At 38.7% G+C, this 26,123-nt stretch overlaps 1 protein-coding gene across 2 annotated transcripts; it reads left to right on the top strand.

Annotated features, from left to right (window-relative positions):
• Positions 1–4,859: 4,859 nt before the first annotated feature.
• On the top strand, positions 4,860–25,407 carry klhdc8a (kelch domain containing 8A). Of its 2 annotated transcripts, none has more exons than XM_086088075.1 (8): positions 4,860–5,188; positions 13,133–13,515; positions 13,693–13,903; positions 15,908–16,072; positions 16,147–16,365; positions 18,175–18,276; positions 20,042–20,190; positions 22,845–25,407. In XM_086088075.1, exons 2-8 carry the CDS (start codon positions 13,351–13,353, stop codon positions 22,896–22,898), a joined length of 1,065 nt encoding a protein of 354 aa, XP_085944201.1. In that variant the 5' UTR covers positions 4,860–5,188; positions 13,133–13,350; the 3' UTR covers positions 22,899–25,407. The 2 variants fall into 2 exon arrangements, with proteins under 2 accessions (XP_085944201.1, XP_085944202.1); XM_086088076.1 differs by lacking the exon at positions 4,860–5,188 and adding an exon at positions 5,330–5,447.
• The last annotated feature ends 716 nt before the right edge of the window (positions 25,408–26,123 follow it).

Here is a 26,123-nt window from a genome sequence, read left to right as displayed (position 1 = left end):
CAATCCTGAGGGGGCGAAGCGCACTTGATTTAAGATGAAATGTAAAAAACTTCAGATGAAATATAAAAACATGATTCAAACGGGTGTAAGAAAAAAATGGAGCACAGCACAAAATATATGCTGCAATGTGAGCGCATATGACTACGGCTGGTAATGTAGCACATGTAAGGACGGATTAAGTTGTGTATGTTCAAAAAGATAACTGTCCGGAAATGCCAGCATATCTCACAACAAACATTTAGACCCAATCCCATTACTTCTTCTTCACCCTACACCCTTTGTCTCGTTTACATCTCCCTTCTACTTCTTTGGGGAGGCAAAGATGAAAAAAATCCCTCTAGAAAGTGGGAACGTACTATCGCTATCCGATCCGCTACGTCGTCACCTCGAGCCGCCGCATCTGCATGCTGGTTGTGACGCGACAACAGCGAGCGTTTACAAAGTATAAAAATAAAGATAAAACCACTATCATTACTATGACATTCAATAAATATTAGCATACTTATTATATTTACGTGTCTCCTGCGTTTTGTTATTTCCAGGTGTCGCCATTACTTCCGCCATTGCTTCCCGCGGGGCGTGAATGCAGTAAGGGAGAACCGAGAGAGGGCGGCATCTATCTTGATGAAAATGGACCTGCAGTCCTCGTCTTTAACCCTCCCCCTACTTTTTACAGAGAATTGGGAAACTCCTTTTATCCGTGTGAACGCACATTCATAAGGGGAGGGACGAGATTAGGGGTAAGGGGCGGTATTGGGATTGGGCCTTAATTCCCTGCGCAATAATGCGGCACCTTCATCAATAGGGTCATTGTCAAAAGGACATGACATCTTCGTGACTGTTTTGTGGAAAACACTACTTCACCTTTATATTTTTATGCAGGATCGTGAGTGGTCGGCGGCAACAATGAATACACAGAGACTTGATATGCTTTTGCTAGAATAATTGTGTCTTTTATTCCCCGCATATAGCAATCAACATTTATACTGTGCTAGGATAATCGTACGTTTTATCCCCCGCAAACAGTAATTAACACCTGCGCTGTGCTACAATGATTATACCTTTCATTCCCCGCAAACAGCCACAATCACAACTTTATTTGTTAGAATGGTTATACCTTTCATTCCCCGCAAACAGTCGATTTGCTAGAATGATTATACCTTTCATTCCCCGCAAACAGCAACAATCACGACTCGATTTGCTAGAATAATTGTACACTTTATTCCCCGCAAACAGCAATCAATACACTACAACGTTAAGCAGCATAATATGATCATCATCAGCGCTTACCTTGACACTAGACCGGGGAGCCCACGGTCCGGGTGAAGCGAGCTGCAATAACGGCTGGGCAATCGTACGTGTTCCACAGCTGACTACGTCCGGACCGCGTGCCGCTCCGTTTTTTATTCATTAGCAAAAAGCTGTGAGTGTGAGAAACTGGGCTGTCCAAGCCCTCTCCCAGGCACTCTCAAAAACATGTTTGCGAAGCAGGGAAGGCTGTAGTATAAACAAGGAAGACTTCCCAGGCTGATCCCGCCCTTTATTTACAAATTGCTGGGCACCTGGATTCGTACAACAGTTCAGGACAACAACATATCCTTATGTAAGAGGTTTCATGAGGACATATCAAACCATGGTTATTTTTCCCTTCAGTGACAAAAGTGGAATTTACGCTTTAGACTATAGGCATATTTACGCAAAAACTCGCCGCAGCGGACTGAATGAATGAGGAAATCAAATGTCGTGTGTGGCTGAAAGGAGGCGGAGACAGAGAAAAACTCGAGGTTCATTGTGATAAACCTGCTACCGACCAGGTCAGGTTCATGGACTCTGTTACTACAGTAACTGACCGAGATCTTAAATGACTTATTTTTACGAAACAAAATTATAGCGTTACCTCTTTTTCTCTGGTTTCAGTTACCTCCCTTTCTGAAACGGAAAACACAGAGTTTCCCACATTTCAGGGTTTATTGGTTCTCACTAAACCTGCTTTGTGAAATGGACCCCTGGAGTCTCCACCTCTACTTTTTAGTTCAAAATATTTGTGTTTATTCTTTAGGAACCGTTTGTTGTCAAACATTTATTTCAGTACAATTTTTGATGAACATGAATGTGCAATATATTTTAGATAAATCAAAGTAAAGTCAACCCCACCTTACCTTCCCTATTGTCGTATATTAAAGCGCAATGTTAAAGTGTAAATTCTAGGCTACATGTTACAGCGACCTAGCGAGTGAAGTTGTTGTTTTTTTAGGTGGTCTTGGTATTTGGTGCAAAATGTTTGAAGATTTCAGCTAGACAAATAAATCATTTGCTTTAGTAATCTAGCAAAAACACTCAAATCCAAATTGATACAAATGCTGTCCTATAAATATGTGAATGACATTAATAGCCTTCCATTGCAGCATTTATCATCGTAATTGTGTGAATGAGAAAATCCCAGCAAACAAAGTTCACTTGTCTAGCCCATTAACTGATATTGATTTTGACAGAATAAATGAATAAGCAATACACTTTTGTTGACGCAATTCATATAAAGATTACAATTACAACAGCGCATATGTCCTCCCAGTACGGTATATTCAATAGATAATTAAAATAACAGCAGCCATTACATAACAAATGAAAGTTTTCAAGTGTTCATTTTCTAAGTAATTTCCTGGGCTCTACTCTCCATGATATGCTTATTCACACATTTGTGATGGCCACTCCACAATATTCGAATGCACGTTTCACTTGAATGATGTTCAATTTCACATTATTGAGCTTTTGAGGCATTGTTCCCGCCTTCAGTAACCTTGAGGAATAATTACCTCCACCAAGTAAAATACGGTATATGTTTATAATTGGTGAAAACGACCTATTTCCACAAAAAAATATATAATGATTAAACACAACAAAAACAAAAGCAGATTGCGCATACTTTAAAAAGTCTGCACACCCCTGTTCAAATCAGATGTTTAATATATAAATATATAAATTAGACAAAGCATTGCATATACACATCCTGTATAAAAATGCAAATTAGATCAGGATTTACTTGGAAATTACTTTCCATAATGTAGAGTCTCTGGAGCTGCACCTGTTTTGCAATATCATTAGCAAACACCAGTATAGCCGTTATCTCAAGACAAAACAAAATGTATATCGCAGATTTAAGTTCCCCCTTGTAATTAATTGCTTAATTAATTTTGGTTTAGCTCAATTATGCTGTCATGATAGGTTTATTGTGCTTTTTCTGGCCTGCAGAGAAATTAAATAATTAAAGACACATGCAATATGGTAAAGCTCAGTAATGGTTCCTGCTTTAAAACCACAAGGAACAAAAAGTTGCTGATTGATTTCCGTAGGAAATATTCCCAACGGACATTAAGAGAGTTGACTTACAAAGTATTTAGATACCTGAGTGTTCACCCTTATAATAAACACAAATGCTCTGTTTAAGAAGTTGTCCCCACTTTTTGAGGAGACTTAGATCCTTTGCCATACCTATGCAAAGCCTCACCCAGGACCTTTTATGATACAATGGTGGCCTCAGCATAAATTTTTTTATGTCATCATGTGCATGTGTGATAGAAATAAACTTAACTGAGGGGCTAATAACGATAGCTCAGTGCTGGGCTGCCAAATGGACTTCACAGCTTCAAGCTGACATCCATAGCACTTCCCACTACACTGCAGTAGACACCCAAAGTGCAAGAAGGAATGTTATCGCAGGTCATTCCTGCCCACAGCAGACTGTTCAATTGCACTAAAAAAACATACAGTATAGCATACACACGCAAAAAAAACTTTCAGATGTCACGTGTGTGCAAGATTCTCTGGGTACAATACATCTTACAGTTACACAATGTTGATGTTTCTTTAAACTTGACGCTATTTGTAAATGTTATTTTCTCCTCTCATTTGGTTCATTGTGATCATTTGTAACAATCCGCAGTATGTCACCACGCCACAAGGAGGCGCCTCCTTGTTTTTGCACTTTTCGTTTTATTAATTGTTTTTCTTTATTAATAATGATTAATAAAGTAAACCTGTAGACTTCCGGTCCCTGTGTTTGCGCTCCGATTTTTTTGCTGTCCAGCGGCGCCGTCCATGGCTGATCAGTCACTGCTCATTACAAGTTATGTACTTACTTGCTCTTTTACATCATTGCATCGCTTTTACATAATTGTAAGTAAATTTTCCCGCTGTCGGATCAATAAAGTCTTCTTCGTTCTTATCTCACAGTGAGAAGATATGAATTTGCAGGCTGTTTTTCTTCTTAGTTAGTTTCTTATGGATTTCAGTTTATGTTCATTCTGTGCTTGTGTGTGCCCCCCACCCCACAGTATATAAGTATTGATTAATTGATGCATTAAGTGCCTGTAGGTTTGAATGTGGGTTAAAAAAAAAAAGTATCAAACTCCGCTGTTGCACAGAAAACTAGTGGCATAACGAATACATACAGGACTGGATTTTAAAAAGAAAACGTGTGTGAATGGTTTTAGTCAGCCGGGAGTAGCAGGTTGAAGAGCAGATGGCTGGTTCTTAAAGACGAGTGTCATTTTATATTTGTTTTAATAATGACACATTCTGTATAATATTAACCTTATAGCACAACATATTTCAGAAGATTAATGAATAGTTTCACAAAGGCCGTTTCTTCACAAATATTTCACTCTCACACTGAATGGCGTAATTACAGCCAACAACCAATATACCAAAGTTGGTTTATTTAGTAAATGGTTTATGATTTGCCATGTGACATACATCGGTGATGAAAACAGCAGAGTAGCCTACATTCAAATAGCAGATTACAATATAAATTAAATTATTGTATAATGACATTGAAATGGCCATTACTCGCAGGCAGAACCCTTGAGCGATAAACATCCCCAACAGAAAGCGCTCTCCGCGTTCTCTCCATAAAAGGGATGAATTTAAATTTGCTCCGAGAAAGAATAAATACTTCATCTCTGACCCACATAACGGCGACATCCAGGCGGAGCTCTGTTTTGTCGCAAGCCGCCTCTCCGCTGAGCATTCGCTGGTACAACTGAAGCTGTTCGAGCCTCGTCGCTTTCCATCTTCCTCCGCCAGAAGCAGCTTCCTCTTCCATCTCCATCTACCGCCATCGAGAGAGAGAGAAGAGGAGCGGGGAAGGGTAGCAGCACACACCGAGCGAGAGGCGACATAAACGGCCAGTGTGAGTAGCTTCTGTCAGGAAGCACGGATCTGGTTCTGGCCCAATGTTTACTTTCGGGTTATTATGTCGAAGGTCGTTGGGTTGATACAGCAGTGGTGGTGGTGGGGGGGGGGGGGGGGGTACAGAAAGTTAACGTGTGAACTTCATGTACTGTGGAGACTAACAGCCACTTTTTCATCCGCAATGGTGGGCTCATATTGTCCTTCTCTGATGTCACTTAATTGGCGTATGCTCACTCTTCAGTGGTGAATTACTTACGGTAATGGATTGCCTAGTTCATATTATTGTAATTATCCAGTAGAGCCTTAAGGGTGATTGGTGAATAGTTATTTTAGAGTGATTGTAATGGATTTAAAGCTACATAATATGAAGCACACCGTTTAACACAGCAGGAAGTAAACTAACTAACTGTATTTTATGTTATACATTATCAGTTTTAAATTCTATATTTCATGCATTTTTCTGCTCGATTCAACATTCATAGTGCTTGAGCAGTGGTTATATCGGTTGTTGATAGGAGATAGTTACAAATGTTGGGACTCACAAGTGTCAACAGAGTATCATCAGTTCTTGTTTGAATGTTATTTGTGTTCTTATGCCAGCCTCTCTTTCTATTGGGATGAATGATTGATGATGATGGCTATTGTTCTCTTGACAGCCAAGACAGTCAATGTAAAAGAGAACACAGAGGTTTGATCAGACTATACTGTATTCAAGAAATTTTAAGGAAATTTGCTATAATTGGGATATATATATGTATATGTATATATATATATATATGTGTGTGTGTGTGTGTGTGTATTTAAAGCATTTTTTGGGATCTGTCATTGTTTTTGGGGGAAATTGTATGTATCATAAGTACTAATGGTATTGACACTTGGTATTGGTATCGGTGAGTACTGAAGATTTGAGTATTGTATCGGTATTTGTCAAAAAAAAAAGAAGTGAAAATTGGTTGCAGTGTTAAGCCCTGAAAATAAAATACTGTGTATATAGATACTATAGTTGTTTAGACTTGATCAACATAGAGTACATTACAAATTGCTGAATTCCGCAGTGACTTTTCACCACACTTTAAACATTCTGGATGAGATGGTACGGCCAACTGGACCTACGTGGATTGTTTTCGAGTCTGGCACACAGTAAGTTCTGTAGAGTAAATTTTACTCTATTTAGAGTGGGACCAAATACTCAGTTTTAGAGTAAAATTTACACTTGGAAGAGAGTAAAATAAAGAATTGAAAATATATATATATAAATTAAAAGTCACTCAAGGGTTGAGGAACAAACTCACAACCTTCTGCTTGGGAGACTGCCACACTACCGCTACCACTCCTACTGTTTACTTAAAGGGTAACTCAACAGGAAATTAGACTCATGCTTCACCCCTCACTAACATTTAAAATCGGCTCTCAAAGGGGGTGATGCCTGGAGGACCATTGGGTTGCGAATGGGAAGAGGGTTGGGCGTGGTCTGGCTGTGATTGACAGCAACTTTTAAAGAGGCGTGTACGAGACTGAGCCGGAGGGTGGCGTGGGTGAATATGTCACGGTTCACAAATGACATAGTCAGCCATTTCTCGTGTAATGAAATGACAAACAGACAAATTGTGTTTATCTCAGTGTTTAACATTAAGATTGCACCAAACATGTTTTTTGCCCCAAATTCCAGTTGGCACAAGCAATTGGCTCAGGTAGTAGATTAGCTGTCTCTCAACCTGAAGTTGTGGGTTTGTTCTTCAACCCTTGAGTGACTTTTTTTTTAAAAACTCTCCTCCAAATGTAAATTTTACTCTATTTAGAGTAGGTCCAAATAGACTCAGTTTAGAGTAAAATTTACTCTGCAGAATTTACTGTGCATGCTCTGTAGGCAAAGTAAACTAAAGTGGGATAGCCAAGCCGAAACTATGGCTAAGCTAATGGCTAATAGCGAAGATAAGTGGGTCAGAAAATGGTTGTATGGACAGCAAACCCTATGACGCTGCGCTGTGTCCTACTGCATTGTTTCTCAAATTTTATTGAGCCAAGGCACATGTTTCAGAGTGAAAAAATCTCATGGCACACCACTTAGCAAAATTATTCACAAAAAGTGGATAAACGGGATATTTTCTTACCTATCTGTCGTGTAATAGAAGAACATTTGTGGTATGGCCCGTGAAACTCTGGTATGGATTGGAGACTTGAATAATGCAAGATATAGTAAAACATTTTGTCACTGGCAGTTGATTGTATGTGGAGGAGAATAAATATGTTGACATGCTAATAGAAAAAAAAAGTTTCATCTGACATTAGTACATGTACAGTATTTCTTAATTTGCTGTTTCCATTTAACATTTTAATAATACACAATTTTTTGTGATGCAAGAGCTACCTTTTCTCATGATCTATATCTATCTTTTTCAATACTCCAACCATGCGTTTCTTCCTGTTCTTCAATTGTTCTGCTTTTCTACTCATTCCTCTTGCCTTATGTGCCATTCTCCACTGATCTTTTCTCCACTCATGCTTTCACAGCACTGCCACAATGGATCAACTCACTCTAATTTGACTCCCACACAGTATTTGTTGAAAGACTGAACCCATTTTTAGAGTCATTGAGAGGGCTCAGTTTTAATGGATTATTATAGCACATTTTACGACACTTTGTGCACCCGCCGCCAGCGACCAGCACCCCGACAGGCAGATGGAGCCTATAAATATATATTTTGAATGCTATCCAACTTAATCCAGGACAAATAATTGCTACATATTTTTTGCGCAATCTCCTACAAATTTCCCATTATATTAAAATAAGCTCACATTTTATTTATTTATTTATTTTTGGAAAAAAAAAAAAGAGCAATGATGATGACATTACCGAATGAACAAGAGCTCTTTAGAAAAAGAGAAAAAAATAAAATAAAATAAATAAGTTCAAATAAATTAGACCTGTTCTACAATAAGGTTATACCACTCTGCTCACTCAAAAATAATTGCCAGAGTTTTCTCTGAAACTGACATTTAAATTAAAATTGAAGGCATGAAAAACAGCTCACCAAGCAAGAAGGGAGAGTGCTAGTTGCTGTTTAAAATGCAGATAACAGGATAATTGAAAAAAAAAAACTCAATAGCTTGTGCCAATAGACAGCCACAACTGATTTAGTCTCAGCTCACTCATTATAGGACCAAGAACCCACACTGCCAGATTCATCTTTCTAATTCCCTTCATTAGTCCCGGCACAGACACAGGAACAGCTGTGCTGGAGCTTTTTGCCATTTCGATCTCCTGTAAATATATAAATGACAACATGACTGTTGAGGCAGCCCGCAGCAGGGGAGAGAAGCGGATAATTCCCATTCATTGTTGACAGAATTATGACTATGACTTCTTACTGAAGACTGCCTCTTGAGGCTTATTTATTATGGGTAGGATCAAATGTTTTTAAGTGTGCATAGCAGTGAATGATTTAAGGAAAGAGTCTAACGGCTGGCCTTTTTCACTCTCTCGAGAGCACGATGCTATTTCTTAGTCTAGTCTAGCCGATAGATCTAAAAGGTCAGCGTTCAGACTTAGCCTGTTTAGAAACCTTATAACAGGCTACCTACCCCAAGTCAATTCCTACATTGCTCTTTGTCTTTGACACCTGAGTGGCTTGTTATGTTGTTTGTTGTTTCTTCATTTATGCTGGCCTAGAAAGGTCCAATCTGACATATAGGCTGTGGTGAGGAATGTAAACCACACTCCCCTCCAAAAGTATAAAATGAATGAGGATAATTCCTTATTTTTGGGTTTGACGTCAAAAGATGAATATGAGGCTCAAATTACAACCTAGAGTCCATAGCACCCTCAGGAACAACACATCTCGCCTCTTTGTCAGTAAATCTTATTTAGGTAAAAAGGGCTGAAAAGATGAAATACTGTACATCATGAACAAGAAAGGCAATGCAGAATAGTTATGTGACACAGTAGGCTAAAGCTAATGCTAATGTTCTGGCCATGACACTGACCTGGTAAAGATTTTGGAGGCTTTTGAGAAGACACAAGTGAATGTTATTAATCCATCCATTATCTGAACAGTTTATTTTCCAATTGTATTTTTACATTTGTTAAAAATCTAAAGTAGTCAAATTAGTATGCTTTTAATTGTTGCATGTTTTTATACAGGGTGATTCAAAAAGAATATGCCAGAATCATCATGCAACATTTCAAAAACGAAAAAAAAAAATCTCTAGCTTTGGCACATGTGTTGTACATACCTTCAAGTTTTTATTTCATGTTTTACAAGTGCTAAATGTTGCCCCCACCGCCATCACAGACAACATCAAGCCGATATGAGAATTCTTCCCTTTGTCTCCCATTCCCCCTATTCCTCCCTTATCGGCTGTGTGTCTGCCGTGCAACGTTCATGACGGCTACTACCTGCACCGCCCACGAAGCGGTATATATGGAAGCACATATTGTGGCGTGTAAGAAAGGATCAGCCCAAGCGGCGGGCTAGCAACAACTCTTTCATGGCAATTTGAAACAGTTACTGTCGACCGTAACCACGTGAAAACCACAACAATACATTAACGTTGCGCAATTTACGAAAAGTTTCATATTGCCCTCACTGATCCTCCTGGAATTCCGCAAATTAAAGGTCTCATATTATTCAACTTTTCAACATTCTAAAATAGTTCTCAAATGTGTAAAAAACATGTCTGTGATTTTTCATTCGTCAAAATTGACTTTAGATCTAATGTTTTTGCTGTCCCTAAATCAGCCAAAAAACGCTCTGTTCCAAACAGTCTGTTTTAGAGGTTTGCCACTTTTATGTAAATAGCTGCACAAGACCACGTTTAGGCCATACCCTTCTCTCTCGAAGGGGCAGTGATTTCGGTCATGGTAGCCATGTGCTAATGTTGTAAATGGAAACGACTGGCCACGGGAGCAGAAGAAAAGAAAAATACAGACATGTCTTTTACACATTTGACAACTATTTTAATATGAGGAAAAGTGACATAACGTTCTTACCATGAGAAAAAGTAGCATAACGTTACTACAGAGACTATGTTGTAGCGTTAGTTTGTCATTGTTTAGGCAATGGTTATTATGCCGTAACCGGCAAATCTCCCACGAACGTTATTTTGCCGTGAATGTCTCCGATTTGCCGTGTATGCTTGTAAACATATACAAGCGGTTATGAATAACACAAATGTGCACATTTAGACCACTGCGCGGTCGCAAAGTGCAAGCCGTCTCGTCGAGACCACTTAGCGGCCGGTTAGTATCACAAAGTCATGTCAACTAGGTGGCGAGTAGCCAGTCACGGCAATTTGTATTTTGACAAAACAATATGCAACCGCTTCATATTATCTAAGCACCGTCTGTTTTATCATATCTGATCTCTTGTAACCAAACAACCTACACACGACAAATGTAGCTCCCACTTAAGGCAATAAAAATACACCACTAAGATGGTAGAAGGTGTTCATCGCTTATTAGAAAGGATAGGAAGGAAGACTAAATCAGACCAAAGAGGAGGTTTATGTATGTAGTTAAAGAGGACATGAATGAAGTTGGTGTGAGAGCAGAGGATGTAGAGGACAGGGTTAGGTGGAGGCAACTGATTTGCTGTGGCGACCTCTGATTTGAAAAGCCGAAAGGAAAAGAAGGAAGGAAGGCTAAATCAAAAATGTTAACGTTTGCAGTCGTGTCTGTCATGTTTGGGTTCTGTTTTCCTTGTGTGTTCTCCCTTGGTCTTGTTAAGTGTGTAATGCTGCCCTTCCTCGTGTGAACCAATCAGTGCCCTCAGCCACTTGTGTCTTGCCCCAGGTGTGTCTTGTTGTGTCATTAGCGTCTATGTATTTCGTCTCCAGTCTCCCTTCTGTCTGTGTTGGTTCATTGTCTTTCCCCTCATGTCATGCTGCCCGTTTTTGCCTTGTTGTCCTCACCATGTTTTGTTTTATCTTGTAATTTGGAGTTCCCTCCAAATTCCAAGAAAAAAAGTCCCTTTTTTCACTTCACCGTCTCCTCCTTGCCCTGCTTCCCTGCGACTGGGTCCTCCACCAAACTTGACCCTTTTGACAGTGTCACACTGTTGGGACCGATCCATTTTAGAAAGGAGGAGAAAGCTAAAGAAGTCACGGACTGACTTTTTTCATACCTGGTTGGATTGTAGATAGGCCGGGGATGCATGTTATTGATAGAAAACCCCACTTAAGTGCATTTTCATACTATGGGACCTTTCATAATCTCTCGGTCAATCTAGTTTGGTACTGGGAAAGATTAACCAGGCAGTCCTCTGAGAAATGACGATCACAGACAAACAGCTGCTGGGTGGGCTATCGCCAAGGGAGCCGCGTCAAAGTACCAATTTTCTGGTTGCGCTTGTCAGGCGTCCTGCTTGACTTAGAAAATAATCAGAAGAGCGGAGTTCCAGCCAGGGAGGCCTGCGCCTCGACCGGGGAGACCGCTCAGAGCGCCTCTTTCTTGGTTAAGTTTGCCGGGCGTCCCCGAAAAAAATTCTAACCCTAACCCTTCTGCCAGGGAGGCCACCTTCATAGCGCCTCTTTCCCGGATACGCTAATAGGACGTCCCACCTCAACGTTCTCCAGCCAAGCTGCAGAGGAAAGCTACTATCAGCGGGATATGCAAATTTTGCTGTGCAAACCCCCACTCCTGATTGGTGGATTGGTTCTGCGCACGTGTTAGAGGAGTTTGATTCCTGTGTCTTGTCTGCATATGCAAATTGGGCTGTGCGAACCCCGCTCCTGATTGGTGGACTAATTTCACGCTTGTTGCTGGTTGGCGGCACTGTTGTTGTCGGACCTCGTCACACTAGTGACTTCTATTTTGGAATGCCACGGGAAGTGTGTCACGACGTGACGGACATGTCTTCCTTCATTAGCATTTTAGCAAAGAGTCCACGTCCCTTGCTTTCAATTGCAGGTTTGACAACTTTGACGAGAGTGACATTAATCAAAATAACAGTAGAGATTTGCCGAATGGCCAAAAATGGCCGCCATGAGGAACGATTTGTTGACAATTCTGTTCCACCAAGAATCATAAACATCGCGATTCCAAAAGCACCATAACAGCGATAAAGAAAAGATACCGGTAAGTCTCGTCACACACACTCGCCTACTACGCCTAGTGTAATTAAATTTCTCTGATTTCACAAGTGCTAAACACGTGAAAAGTGTTGAAAGAAATATGCAGTCTCAGCAAATCACACTGTATGAATCGAGGTCTGTCAGGAGCACAAAACGAATTAAAGTGAGAAATGGTGTGCAGTTGTATAACATTTGTATTTGAATGATGCAAGCATGGAGTTGGACAGTTTTCTGACGTAAATCGTAAAAATCGTAATAATTCAACATGTCTTTTAATGTGTAGAATTAAAAACGGAAGATATATCACCCTACTATCTTAATTGAAAGTGTACAAAAGTATGTTTTTCAGAGTGATCAAGTGGAAGATGATGATTTCGAAGAGGAAATGTATTTATAGCAATGTTGGCCATGATATAATTAAGCACTGCATATTTCTTAGCATGGGCAATATCTTTTATATAGTTTTATTACAATGTGCGTAATGCACCTGTAAAAATATTTTCACTTTTGATTTTAAGATATTATTTGCGCTTTTCCAAGTTATGTGAACTTGTTGTTGAATGATATACAATATATGTGTTAAAAAATTAAACGCTATAGCCATTTTAGTTTAGCTAGGGTTTTTTTTTCTATGAGTGGTGTACCTCGAGACTGTCAATGAAAAATGTGTGCCTTGGCTCAAAAAAGGTTGACAAACACGGTTCTAATGTGTTAAGGCAATATGTTTGACACCGTTCTTGTCATTAATATGACAGAACTGTGGAATTTATTTTTGTGGATACTGTATTACTTTACTGACTGGAGGTTGATCAAAATCACTTAACTTAATTCAATGATCAATTGTTTTTTCTTTTCTTTATATATTTTGCAGGGCCCAATTTAAATATGTGAAGACAACCTGGGGGTGGGAGTCCTACCTTAATCCAACACTCCACATGGCTTACTGTCACCACTAATATACAGTAAAGCTACTCCACTGAGGACTTTTCCTCCCGTTTTCCCCCCCCGTCACCACCTGCCCCGTCTCCAAATCTCCATAACTCAGCACCTTCTTTCTTCCTGCTAACTCCATCGTAAGCGTCTGAGGCCATGGCGGTGCCTTCGGCTCATGAGTTTCACTGGCAGAGCCTAGCACGACTGGCCAGTGGCCGTGTCTACCACACTCTAACAGAGGTGGGAGGGCACATGTACATGCTGGGGGGCTGTGATGCTGCAGGGAGGCCATGCTCCACCTTGGAACTATACTCCCCAGAGGTACAAAACACAACAGGCCTGGTTTGCTGGTTTGTTAGTGCAACAGTTTAATTGCTGTAAATAGTAGATCTTAAGGAATAATCTTTTTTTCACATAAATTCTTATTTAAAAAAAAAAAAAAAAAGCACTCTATGTATTATTTATGTGCTTGAAAAGAATTCTTGTTGCTGTTTCTAGGGGGACCGATGGATATGCCTGCCCTCAATGCCCACCCCACGTGCCGGAGCTGCTGTGGCAGCCCTGGGAAAGCAGATCCTAGTGGTGGGGGGAGTGGGAGAAGACCAGAGACCATTGAAGGTGGTGGAAATGTATCACACTGAGGAAGGGAGATGGAGGAAGAGGAGCGCCCTACGGGAAGCCCTGATGGGCGTGTCCATAACTGTAAAAGGTATGGATTTACGATGTTGTCTTGGATCACTGCTTCTTTTAAATAAATGTTGTTCTTTTGGAAAGCTTGTTTGGAATGTTCAATCCATTGCTTGCAGCTTTATCTTCAGACTAAACGTCACTTAATTAAAAGACAAATGGTATGACAAAATTATCAATAGTGCTAAATGAAAACAAGCAGGGTATTTTTAAAAAGATAGTCAGTCACTTAATCGACTTAATGGTGACATTTGTTATTTTCCAGAGATCAGATAATGAATCCTCAGATAATGAAGTCCGCTTTTTCACAAATTAATACAAGTTGTCTTTTAAAACGTTTTGGTCATATTAGTCTTTGTGGCTTGCCTGATAACGGGTATTTGGCAGTCCTGCCTCAAACCAAAAAGGTTCTGGGTTTGATTTCGTCTCTGGCTTGTTTGTGGAGCGTGCGCATATGCTTCAGTTTATATGACTTCCTCTCGAGTTCCAACATGCATGTATGTTCAGTAAACTAAAACTGTGTGTTACATTTGAAGCAAATTTGGGAAGAACAAGTCAATAAAAAGTTGGGGTCAAAGAAGCCTCAAATGGTCGAGCTGACATGGGCACTTCCATCAATCATTAATTCCCATAAATGACTCGCTGAGTGCTTCCACATTTTCGGCAAATGCTTTATGACACTATACTCACCCGATCGACAGACGTGAACCTGCTTCAGTCGTTGATCAGTCCGTGTATTTTTTTCGAGTCTTCGCATAATTGTGCACTCACTGAACGGTGGACATTGTCATTGACGGGAATTGACGACTGATGGAAGTGCCCGCCACTGTGGCCAAAGTGGTCGATCATATATATTTTTTAAATTCTCCATTTCCCCGTAGAGGAAATCACTGCAAATCTCTCCAAAATTACCAGAAACTACTTTGTCTGCACTAAGGTAATGTTCTCCATTGTTGTTTTTAGCCAAAGGCTAACGATAGCTCCGGGTAGCTAACCGTCCACGCGTTTGTTGACTTACTATTTACTAATAATGCCAACAAAACAATGAAACTATGAGGTAAACATTCATTCTTACCCTGCTTGACAGGAACAATGTCCAAAAACTTTAGTTTAGCTGACAATCGGTCGAAAGGAGTGTGGCGACTTTTTCAGAATTCTGTAGAAACAGGCTGCGATCTGTATTTCCTTTGTTTTTGGGCAAAATTGCATGGCGAGGGAGTGAAGATACGCTTCACTAAAAAAATTAAAGCTCCTGTGCTTGCTTCGAAGAGAAATATTGGCGTCCTGAAAATAACTGACTGAAAAATCACAAGGAAGATCTGACAACTTTGCTAGTTAGTACTGTGTATACACTTTGGCTCATTTTGACCGGTAAATGTCCGAGGGCGCTGCTCGTCGCATTTAGTAGGTTTGTGCCGCGGTACCGTCAATTAAAGAATATACAAGAAAACTAAACAAATAGGAATATGAATAATAATATCGGTTCAATCTTACATTAAAATAATGAAAAATATGAATGGACAAAAATCCCAACTCAATGTAGCATTGTGGACTAATGTAAAGACAAAAAGTGAATTCACGCTCACCGATTCCCAGATTTTTTTTAAAAAAAAATTTTTGCTCTTTTGATGACGCTTCTAAGACCCAAAACCCAATCTAACTTGGAATTGGTCTCAAGAAACTATGTTGACGTGATATATCTTCACATAGAGATAAGCTTTGTTTGCTGAGACCTGGTAGTAAGTGTACATGCATGCATGTACAATTTAAGAGCACTTAAAGTGTTTTTATTTTTTATTTTTTTAATTAAATCACCTGGAAGCAATATATTGTTTAGATAGTTATAAAAATGATTTTGAAATAAAAAAAATAACTCTTTTGGGATCGTAGGTTGTTGTATATTTGCTGTTACTGTAAATATTTTTAGTCACAGTTTTTCTCCTGTTGTATACAGTTCATACGGTATAGTATAAGACATTCATTTTGCAAATCATAGCCTTAATTGTTTGTGTGTGTGTGCACGTAGATGGCCGTGCTCTTGCTGTGGGTGGAATGGGTGCTGACTTGCTCCCTCGTAACATCCTTCAACAGTATGACTTTCGTAAGGATGTGTGGGCTCTACTTCCTCCCATGCCGACCCCGCGCTATGATGCTAACACGCATTTATTGGACAGCAAACTCTATGTGGCAGGTACTATAAAGTACCACGTGTACTTCGATGAAAGATTATCTTCCATCATGAATGTCTTTTTCAAAACGTTTTAGGTGGCCGGCAGTGTAAGCGGCCTGTGAAGGCCTTTGAGATGTATGACACGGAGATGCGCTCATGGACGACGCTTCCAATGCTGTCATGTAAGCGCTCATATGCGGGTGTGTTATGGGACAGTGCTGGGCGGCTGTGTTTGCTGGGAGGTCTGCGCCAGGGAGGAGGACATCAGGCCTCAAAGTTTACCAAGAACGTCAACATGTTTGACTGTAACCAAGGTATGGATGACCGAGAATCATTGTATATATTCATTTTGAGTTGAACACAATCAAGAGCAGAGAACCACCAATTTGAGGGAAAAAATAGCTTAGCTCCTGCAGTACGAATGATAGTGATATCAATCATCTCTTACTTTACGGAGCATTTTCTATTTTTGCATCTTAATTGATACTGGCAGAATGTATAAGAAATGTGTGCTTCAAAATATAAAAATCAATCTTGTGTTGCAGTCAGGCCCATGCGCTAGGAAGTATGAAATATGGCCTGAAAAGGGAAATTGAAGCTCAAATATCATTGAGTTACCTTTTTACCATTAGCTATGTATTTTGACAAGGCAATTGGTCGAATGGAAGGCAGAAAAAGAGTGCAATTCAGGTTATTACATAATAAATGGGTGATTTTTTTTTTCATTAGAAAAAGAGGCAAATGCCGCTGCAGCGCACACACACATACTTTAAGACATGTACAATGATATCAATATTTCCACTTGCACACATAAGAAATACACCATACCCCGTTTCTCCAATTTGGAAATAGATGAGATGGGAAATGAGCTGCAGATGGGAAATAGAAATCGGAATTACAAGCTTACAAAACAGATGGCTATATTATTCATCTTGAGCAATGTTTTTCCACATACAAGCGTATTTGCTCATCCAATATGCTGTCATTCGGTATAACCTTTCCTACATTTTGCCCTCCATATAACTCATAATCAGGCACCCCAAAATGCTCCCATACATGCTACTTACATGATCTATGAGTTTTTGTTGGCATCTTTGTCACGTGTTGAAGTCACGTGAACGTGCACAATTTTTTCTTCTTCACGTCAAGGGATGTAACGATAACGGCAATATCGTGATATCGCGATATTAAAGCTGCCACAATATATCGTTGTCACGATATTGAAAGCAGAACATCTGTTAAAAAAGTTAGGTTGATTTCCATTTGTGCAGTTCTAGTACCCTCTGGTGTCTAGTTTTTTAGTGCAGTTTAATTTTCACAAGGTATGTTTTGGCCCTTCTATGTTTAAAATCCACGCTAATGGTCAGATGTGTTTGTTTTTGTATGAACTCATGTTTTTCCAATATTGTGACCGTTTTTATATGGCCAACCTCCCCATAATATCGTGATAATTATCGTATCGTGACCTCCATATCGTGATATCGTATGGTGATGTTTGGATATGGTTACATCCCTATTCACGACCAATCCGCGGATCATGTGCGGTGCGAACCACGGTGCATGATCACTTCCGCTTCATTGTAGCTTTTGAATTAGAAGCAGCTTCTTGGATCTCACTGCAAGGTGGGCGGCGGTCATCCATGTTTGTTTTAGTCTGCGCGTGTGTTGGCGTGTGCGCTTCCCAAAGTGTCCCGGAGATGATGGCTACAGCGCTTCTGAGTTCTGCCATATTGAGAATAGTGAGATTACATTTACCTTGATCCTGCTTCAGCTGCAGCATCTTCCTCTAGAGCATGATTTCGAAATGTTTTGCCTGTCAAAGGCTTTTAATCGGTTCTTCCGCAATAAGAGCAGCACCATCATCAGCTGGGTGCACATGTAAAGCCACAACATAACGGTGCCTCCTGAGATACAAACTAGCTCCTTTTAGCGTATGGTACTGTTTAAAGTGTTCTTAGGCATCCACCTGTCCATATCGTTCATTTTGTCTGTATTACGTAAGTGTAAAAATGTGAGTATCGTTTCGAACGCTAGGACCAATTTACCTTTGTGCTGTGTCACTAAATTACAGCATGTGTGACGCATTATTCCCACCATGTTAACACTGTCTTTCTTCGAATCAGGTACGTGGTTGAAGTCAGACGAGACAGTGTCCTTGAAGACAAAGAGAGCTGATTTCGTCACCGCGTTGCTGCGTGGCCGCATGGTGGTAGCAGGTGGATTAGGTAAAACTAAAGAACGCTTTTTACATAATGGAAATGAAATCACACATTTTAATGTTATTTGTTCGATAACATACAGGGACATTGTATCCTACCGGGAAACTAGATTAGGCTCAAATACATTTATCTTTTAATATTTATGTCATTTGATTCCAGCTTTGATATTAAAGAAGATACTTAGAATCAGTAATGCCCTATTTGTGTACCTTGAACTTTTCCTTGATTATAGCAGTATTGTTTTTGTAACGACATTTGGCATTAGGGCTGGGTTTAAAAAAATCTATACTGAATTTCTTTTCATAGCCAAATACTGATTCATAAAACCACGAATCGATACTTTTGATACACCCCCCCCCCCCAGAGGAGCCCAGTGTTTTTGCCACTTTATTTACATAGTACTGTGCAGTGATAATTTGTTTTTTCATATTTTTCATCACAATTTTTTTTATTCCAGACAATGCAAAAGTCGGCTAAAAAACATGTTGGCTAATGATGTACTTGTCCCAATAATTGCATATTTTCATACACTTCTACTACAATGTTAACATTTGTGCTGCTGGGAAATGATAATAGACACTAGGGATGCACCGAAATGAAATTTTTGAGCCAAAACCGAAAATGAGAATTACTTGGCCGAAAACCGAAATATACAAAATTATGCCAATTTTGTATTATCATTGCATTTATTATAATTAATAAAAATAATAATATTATTATTGATAGGTAGCTTGTCATGGTTTGGGTTACTTCTTGCTCCAAAAATTGCATGGCAAGTCAGTGAGTAAACCGAATCTAATCAAAGTTATGCAAATGAGAAAAGGACTTAAAATATAAGCATACCCCAACCCTAATTTCTTGAGAAAAGTACTATTTTTGATACAACAGCTCCTAAACATACGCATTGAGGGGGGAGGGGTTGAGGTGGATCAAACCATTTTCAATCAAATCGGGGGTGTACTGTATTTTTGTTGTTTAAATATTACTTTTAAACTCTATGGTTGTATGTATATATATATATATATATATATATATATATATATATATATATATATATATATATATATATATATATATATATATATATATATATATATATATATTATAGCTATACGTTTCTAGCTTGTTAAAAGAACACACAGTAAAAATATATCTATATACTCGGCTTGAATTTTATTTTGGCCAAATGCCGAAAATGCATATTTTTTATTTTATATATATTTTATTTTATAATATTCGGTGCATCACTAGTAGACACCTCAATGAGGTTATTTTTGGAGAAATCTAAAAATTGACATATTTGTCCAAATTATCTAATTTTGTGATTTATGCAAAAGCAATTTCTGCGACAAGCACTTTTGCTGGACGGGTCACATTTGTTTTCTACTGTTTTGTCTTGAAATGTAATTAAATGCATTGTTGTCACTTTTTTTGTTTTTTTACTCGTGACTGCCACCTCTGTCTTAAAGCGTAACTGCAGCCTCTGTGTCAAGCTCATGCATGGCGCATGCAAGTACATGTATGGGGCCATTATTGTAGCAAAACCGTTTACAAATGTGTATTTCGATCCGTCACAAATGTGTAACAAAAATCTACAACTGTGTGACTGACGTCACAAATGGCCAAGATGACCAGATGATGCGTTTAACTGATTGCAATATTGATCAAGAAGTGGGACGCGTTGGTGGTGTCTGTTACTAAAATCTTGTTAGTTAGTTGTTATTCTCGTTTAGTTTTCACTTGTGTGATTGTTATGTTGTGATCTGATTAGGCCATGAGCCTTCTGCACTGGACACCGTGGAGGCTTTTCATCCGCCGAAGAAAAAGTGGGAGCGATTGGCATCCATGACGTTCCCCCGATGCTCGGCCTCCTCCATCGTCATCAGAGATCGACTTCTAGTGGTTGGTGGAGTCAACCAGGTACATTGAGCATACAGGGTTATATGTAAAATGCACACGGAGCTAGAGCGGATGTTGATGTCTAAGACATCCATTTGGATGCAGATTGAAATTCTTGATTGGGAATTTTGATAACCCAAAACTTGTCAGCCAACTTTTTAAATTAAATTAAATCTATTGTACTTTTATTTTTAACTCATTAACTGCCATTGACGCCTATAGACGTCAAAAATTCATTTTAACGATTTCCATTAGTTCAACATTTTTTTCCACTTTTGTTAAAGGTATGAAAACCTAGGGAAACAAATTATTGCACATTTAGAACAGATATAAAATTTGTTATTAATCGTGAGTTAACTAGTGAAGTCATGTGATTAATTACAAAAAAAACCACCTGACGCCCCTAATTTTTAATAATCTTTTCTTTTCTTTAATCATGAGTTAACTAGTAAAGTCATGCGATTAATTACAATTAAAAAATTAATCACCCTACGCCCCTAATTTGTAATAATCTTTTCTTTAAAAAAAGAAGAAGAAAAGATTGTTAAAAATCATTAAAAATTAAGGGCGTCAGGCGAATTAATCGCATGACTTCACTAGTTAACTCACGATTTGATATCTGTTCTGAATATAAAATATATATTTTTCTAGTTTTTATACTCTTGTTAACAAAAATGGAACTAATGTTAAACTAATAGAAATAGTTCAAATAACTTTTTGACGTTTATAGCCGCCAATGGCAGTGAACGAGTTAACACAACATCCACAAGTCTTACTACTGCCTGACAAACACAAACTGTCAACTCAGTGCAGGAATTAACTGATAACATTCATCCAATTATTTTTATTTTTTTACAATGATAAGAGTACAAATACTGTGGGGAACACAAAGAGAATATTTTGCAATATAGTAAATGTAATTGTTAAAGTGACCAACAGTTAGTCTTAACTCTTTATCACAGTTGCAGGTCTAATGGATTTGGTCCCCCCAAGGCAAATAGTGGATATGGTTTTAAAGTTTTCACCCATCAACTTTGTTTCCGTTTCCGGTTTGTGACGTGTGGGCCGCATCCCAGTACTTGCGCTTCCGCCTTTGTGCCCCTCGGTTGCGCGTTCCCGTCGACGGGTGCGAGGCTGCGAGTGTGTAGTGTCTCAGTGTCCGAAGCATTTCAAGTAGCCGAGACGTCCTCCCACCGATGAGCGGAAGCGCGTGGTTGGGGGGCGCAGGGGTGGGGGTGCGAGTGTTGGAACGCGGCCATCAAAACCCGGAAGTCGGAAGTCCGTGGCATCTACCCCATTTCAGGGCCAAAAATGATCATTTTGTGTCCATGTTTCATCTATATTGCATTTGCAAGGAAGTAAGCACAAATTGTGAATAGAAAATAAAGAAACATTTGTTTTCATTCTTTCCTATAAAAATAACGAACAAGTATGTAATGATCCTTTGGTTTTTCTTTTTTTAAGACAAAAAAGGTTTTTCGTTTTTACCTTGACAACCAAGTATGTAATGAGCCTAATCTTTATGACGTGCAACGGAACACAAAAGTCACGGTTCGGGTCGGATCACAGATTTGAGTCACGGATCGTACTGTTTTTTCGGATCAGAAAAAAACAAAAACTAAATAGTACTTTTTCTTCATTTATTTTGTAAAACGCTTTTTCCATGAAATAAAAAAATAACAATCTATTCAAAATGTCTAATATAGCCGTTTAGGATTTAGGAACACAACTTTAAGAGCAATATGAGGCAGAAACATTCTTATTTTTACATGGTTCATATGTAAAATAACAAGGTATTCATGGTTTAAATTTGTGTTCCTATATTCTAAACAGCTTAGTTTGACGTTTTGAATTGAATGTTTTTCTTTTTTGATGGGCAAACGTGTTTTATAAAATAAATGAAAACAAAGTTCTATTTACCTTTTTTTATGAATTTATTTTTTTAATAATGAAAAGACCTTAACGTGCAAGTTCAGGCACTTACCTTCCATTAAACATGGGAGAGTGAATTACAAAGTAGCCTTGGTCCAGAATATTGAAAAATAATTAAAGTAAGCTGTCAAATTTACCAGCCGGCAGCCAGACACTCATGATGGTAATGCTAACAGCTAGCCGCTAGCCACTTACGCCAGAGACTTCTGTCGTATCATACAATGCCGGCGTAATTGATTAGCGGTTTCTTAGCGTCCTGAATTAGCGATTGAACATGAGTTCGGGATAGCGTTGTGTTGATGTTGGTCGCAACTACAATGTCAATCAACTGCAATAGACGTCTGTCTAAAAGGGAAGTCAATTGATTATGTATTAAGAATAAATACATTCATTTGAGTATTTAAGTGTCGTTTTTTAAAATATGTAAAGATCCACTCATTTTTAGTTCACTTGGCAGGTTATTTTTGACAGCTGCACTGTTTTTACCCATTAGGGTTTTGAATTTGCATGGGACAAAATCAGTTGAACTACCTCGTGTAGAATCCTGATGAGTTTGGCAAAATGTGCAAACGTGCAAAAGGATGGACTTTTAGGATAACCCTAACGAGCTTGTTCTGAGCAGTAACATGTAACAGTTTGACTCAACTAACATGGCCTGTCTGTTGAACATTGGATGGGTACTTTTGCCACCTCCACTCTATATGCTATTTCTTAGGACATCTGTCTATATGTGTTGTTCCCAGGTGCCCAGCTCAGCCCATGAGATTCTGTATGTAAAAGAAGAGGAGTACCTGTAGTCTGATCCAAAATGAATGAAGCCCATCAGCTGGAGTACCCGCTTTCGTCACAGCGCAACACGCTGGTGAACTACTGCATTAGACAACACTGCCCCCTTTTGGGCTTTGATAACACTGCAACCCACATTGAGGCACCATTGACAGCAATGCAGATTGACGCTCTTTTATATGCAAAATTAGCTTTCTGAGGAAGTCTTAGTATCTAATGTTTTTTTACATTGTACGTTGTAGTGCACTGGTTTTGTTGCTTATGCCTTGTAATGTCGAGACTATTCTGAAGAGCTTGACATATTTATTATATTGCCACCCATAGAAGTATCTGCATTTAAATAAAAAAAATCTTTATGTAATCGTTAATACATCAGTATTTAGAAGCTCTTTAACCAAAATGATGATAATAATAATAAATCTGAGGTGAATGCTGGTTGGTGGTGGTCTAATAAATTTGTTAAGCACCATAGTGTTTTTTTATGCAGCATGTAATGTAGTTTATACGAAATGCACATTTTAATGTTGGACAGTCTGACTACCGTATTATAGTATTTAAAATGTTACGTGAAATTACATTTGCACTAAAGCAGAACATTTTCATCATTATTTCTATTATACCAAGGCAAGGCTCGAAATAAGTGGTTCACATCGCAGCTTGCGTGTCAAAATTTGTCATTTGCTCATGAATAAACTTTGACACGCAAAACTGCGCCAGTGTTTTGTCTGTCAGTCGCCGATCAAAAAAAGTGAACGCCAGCTGTCTCGTCATTCACTTCAAAGAGCTCGCACATCATTCTTAATTCAGAGACTAATTGTCGATGAGTCTCTGCCTACATGTTCAAGGGTGCAAGTGGTGAAGTATGAGCACAGGAAGGGTAAGGGGGGAAGAGAGAAAACACTTGTCTGCAAGGAAAAAACAAAAACAAAAAAAACATATACGATGATATCAATGAAAGTGCCAATAATGCAAGTGTTGCTTGATGCTGGATGGACATTATGCATTGTAGCAATGTCAGTCCATCCTGAGAAATTGTTCTCCAAAACAGGGCAGATATTTTTTAATAGATTAAGGTGGATTAGCTCCTCCTATTCGAAAATTGACTGGATGCTGTTCCCCTCCCCCTTTTGTTTCACATATTTAAATGTATAAAGTTGTTGTTTTTTGGAGCGGTTCAGAGTTGTTTCACTATGTTAGTTTTGCAGAAAAAAAGTTAACTGAAAGCTACTGAACACAGAAAATTCCATGTTGAATCGCTACTGCCACCTGTTGGCAAACAATGAAACTGCACACATTCTTCACATACAAACCCGAATCCAGTCTGAAAAAAATTGGCTGAGGGCTTGCAGGACTACCCATTGTGAACAGCTAAGGTGTTAATCTACTAATTAGAAGATATTTCAGCCATAAATGGTTAAATAAAAAGGTTATTAAGATATTTTTGGCCACCAAATTTTGGCACCTTTAAATTATTAAAGGTTCAACTGAAAATAGTTAATAGAAAATAGAAACTTGCTGACAGTAGCATGAAGCCAGCGCATCTGCACCGCCATCTTAAGACGAAACATGGATGCCACGTTGGTAAACTGCACAACTTTTTTAAGAGTAAACTCTCAATTCAGATCATCTCAAGATCTGATGCAGAAGGCCATCAGCGGGTGTAGTGCTGGCTGAGACTTTATGTTGATCATTTTTTCTGTGGACAATTTTTAAAAATATATATTTAAATTAATTATTTGTTTTCGAGAACAGATGTTTATATAATCCCATTACTTTGATTATTATTTTGATGTACACAAATCATTGTCCATCTATCCATTTTATAAATGTTTTGTTTTTGTTTTTTAATTTAGATGTTTTTATTTCCCAATAGTTGAGACAATGATGGCACGACACTTTGTTGTAAGTCTTTTTTTTTTTCTGCTTGAAAATGCTTTGAGCTGGTTAGGGGGTACTTGGCTGAAAAAATATTTCACAGTGGGTACATCACTGAAAAAAGGTTGAGAACCACTGGTGTATGTGAAGAAGTGTGTGTGCAGTCTTATCTTTTGCCCACAGGTGGCAATAGCGATTCAGAATTTAATTTTCTGCGTTCAGCAGCTTTATAGAGATTTTTTTTTAAAGAATCAATTTAGCTTCATTTCTAGATAAAATATAGTTTGCTGCTATACACAGTGTGAATTTAAAAACCAAAAACTGTTGATTCTAAAAAAAGAAAAACAATTGTTCATTCATTACTGTATGTTGTCACATTTTTATTGTTTAATAAAACCCAGAAATTAACCTGCCCAAAAAAGATTGCTCCTCACAGTTAGAAAATTGCTCCTCAAATTAAGCCTTTGATTAGCAAATCTGCTCCACGGGGGGGGAAAAAAAAGCACATTTTTTCGAGCCTTGCATACTACAAATCATGCTGTCATTGCCACACCCCTCCGTGTTGTAGCAGTGCACATATGTTTGAATGGAGGTATGTTTTAATAACTTGTGTAATAAATAAGACATTGCTTTTAGATAAGGGCATATATACAGTAAAGTGATTGTACATTTATTACCAAAGCAATACAACTGTCTTTTTCTTTTCTGGTGACGCAACATGTTGAATCATGCACCATATTAACACTCCTCTCAGGTTGTTATGTCACTGATTTGGTTTTGGAGTTTAGAGAGATTGTGATTGTTGTAATGTAAGTCAAATTTGGGTCTGTTGGCGTGGGGTCCCTCCATGGGCCAGGGGCTCGGGGGGAAAAAATATGCAGCATATCTGGCCCACTTATATAAATACCATTTCCTCGCGGGCCCTTAGAATCGACATTACTTTGGCCCCTTACTGCACCCTTGCTGTTGGCGCAGCTGCTCAAGTGTAATCATGCTTTCCCGCGTATTGCAGTTGTGTCCACTAGATGGCAGTGAAGATATGCATGAGTGAGATCGCCATCACGCCGCTGGCTTCACGAGGTTGATACATGGAACTCAACCGCACTGCCTGGCAATATATGCAATGCCAATTGTGTCCCTGCTCAGTTGCCATGACACAACCACCCTCTATGCCAAACTTTTAACAAAAGTAGAAATTAAAAATAAATGCAGCATGCTCTTTTTGTTTGTCTTAGAGCATGCTATTTTTGGTCGATGGTTTAATCTGTGACAATAAATGCCAGTAAAGGCTGGTTTCTCCCCAAAATCATAATTGAAAAATTGTAAATGTATTGTAGATATTATGTACACCGTTATATTCT

This window comes from Leptonotus elevatus, chromosome 10 (assembly GCF_054856555.1).
Source record: "Leptonotus elevatus isolate MCC_2025b chromosome 10, RoL_Lele_1.0, whole genome shotgun sequence".
Taxonomy (NCBI): Eukaryota; Metazoa; Chordata; class Actinopteri; order Syngnathiformes; family Syngnathidae; genus Leptonotus; species Leptonotus elevatus.
Note: the sequence above shows the minus strand (reverse complement) of the source record. Positions and strands in the feature narration are given on the sequence as shown.

Excerpts from the sequence above, each read along its gene's own strand:
- klhdc8a (XM_086088075.1), top strand. The coding sequence starts at position 13,351 with ATGGCGGTGCCTTCGGCTCATGAGTTTCACTGGCAGAGCCTAGCACGA. Across the intron at positions 13,516-13,692 it reads TGGAACTATACTCCCCAGAG|GGGGACCGATGGATATGCCT; the intron begins GTACAAAACACA and ends TGCTGTTTCTAG. Across the intron at positions 20,191-22,844 it reads TGGTTGGTGGAGTCAACCAG|GTGCCCAGCTCAGCCCATGA; the intron begins GTACATTGAGCA and ends TGTTGTTCCCAG.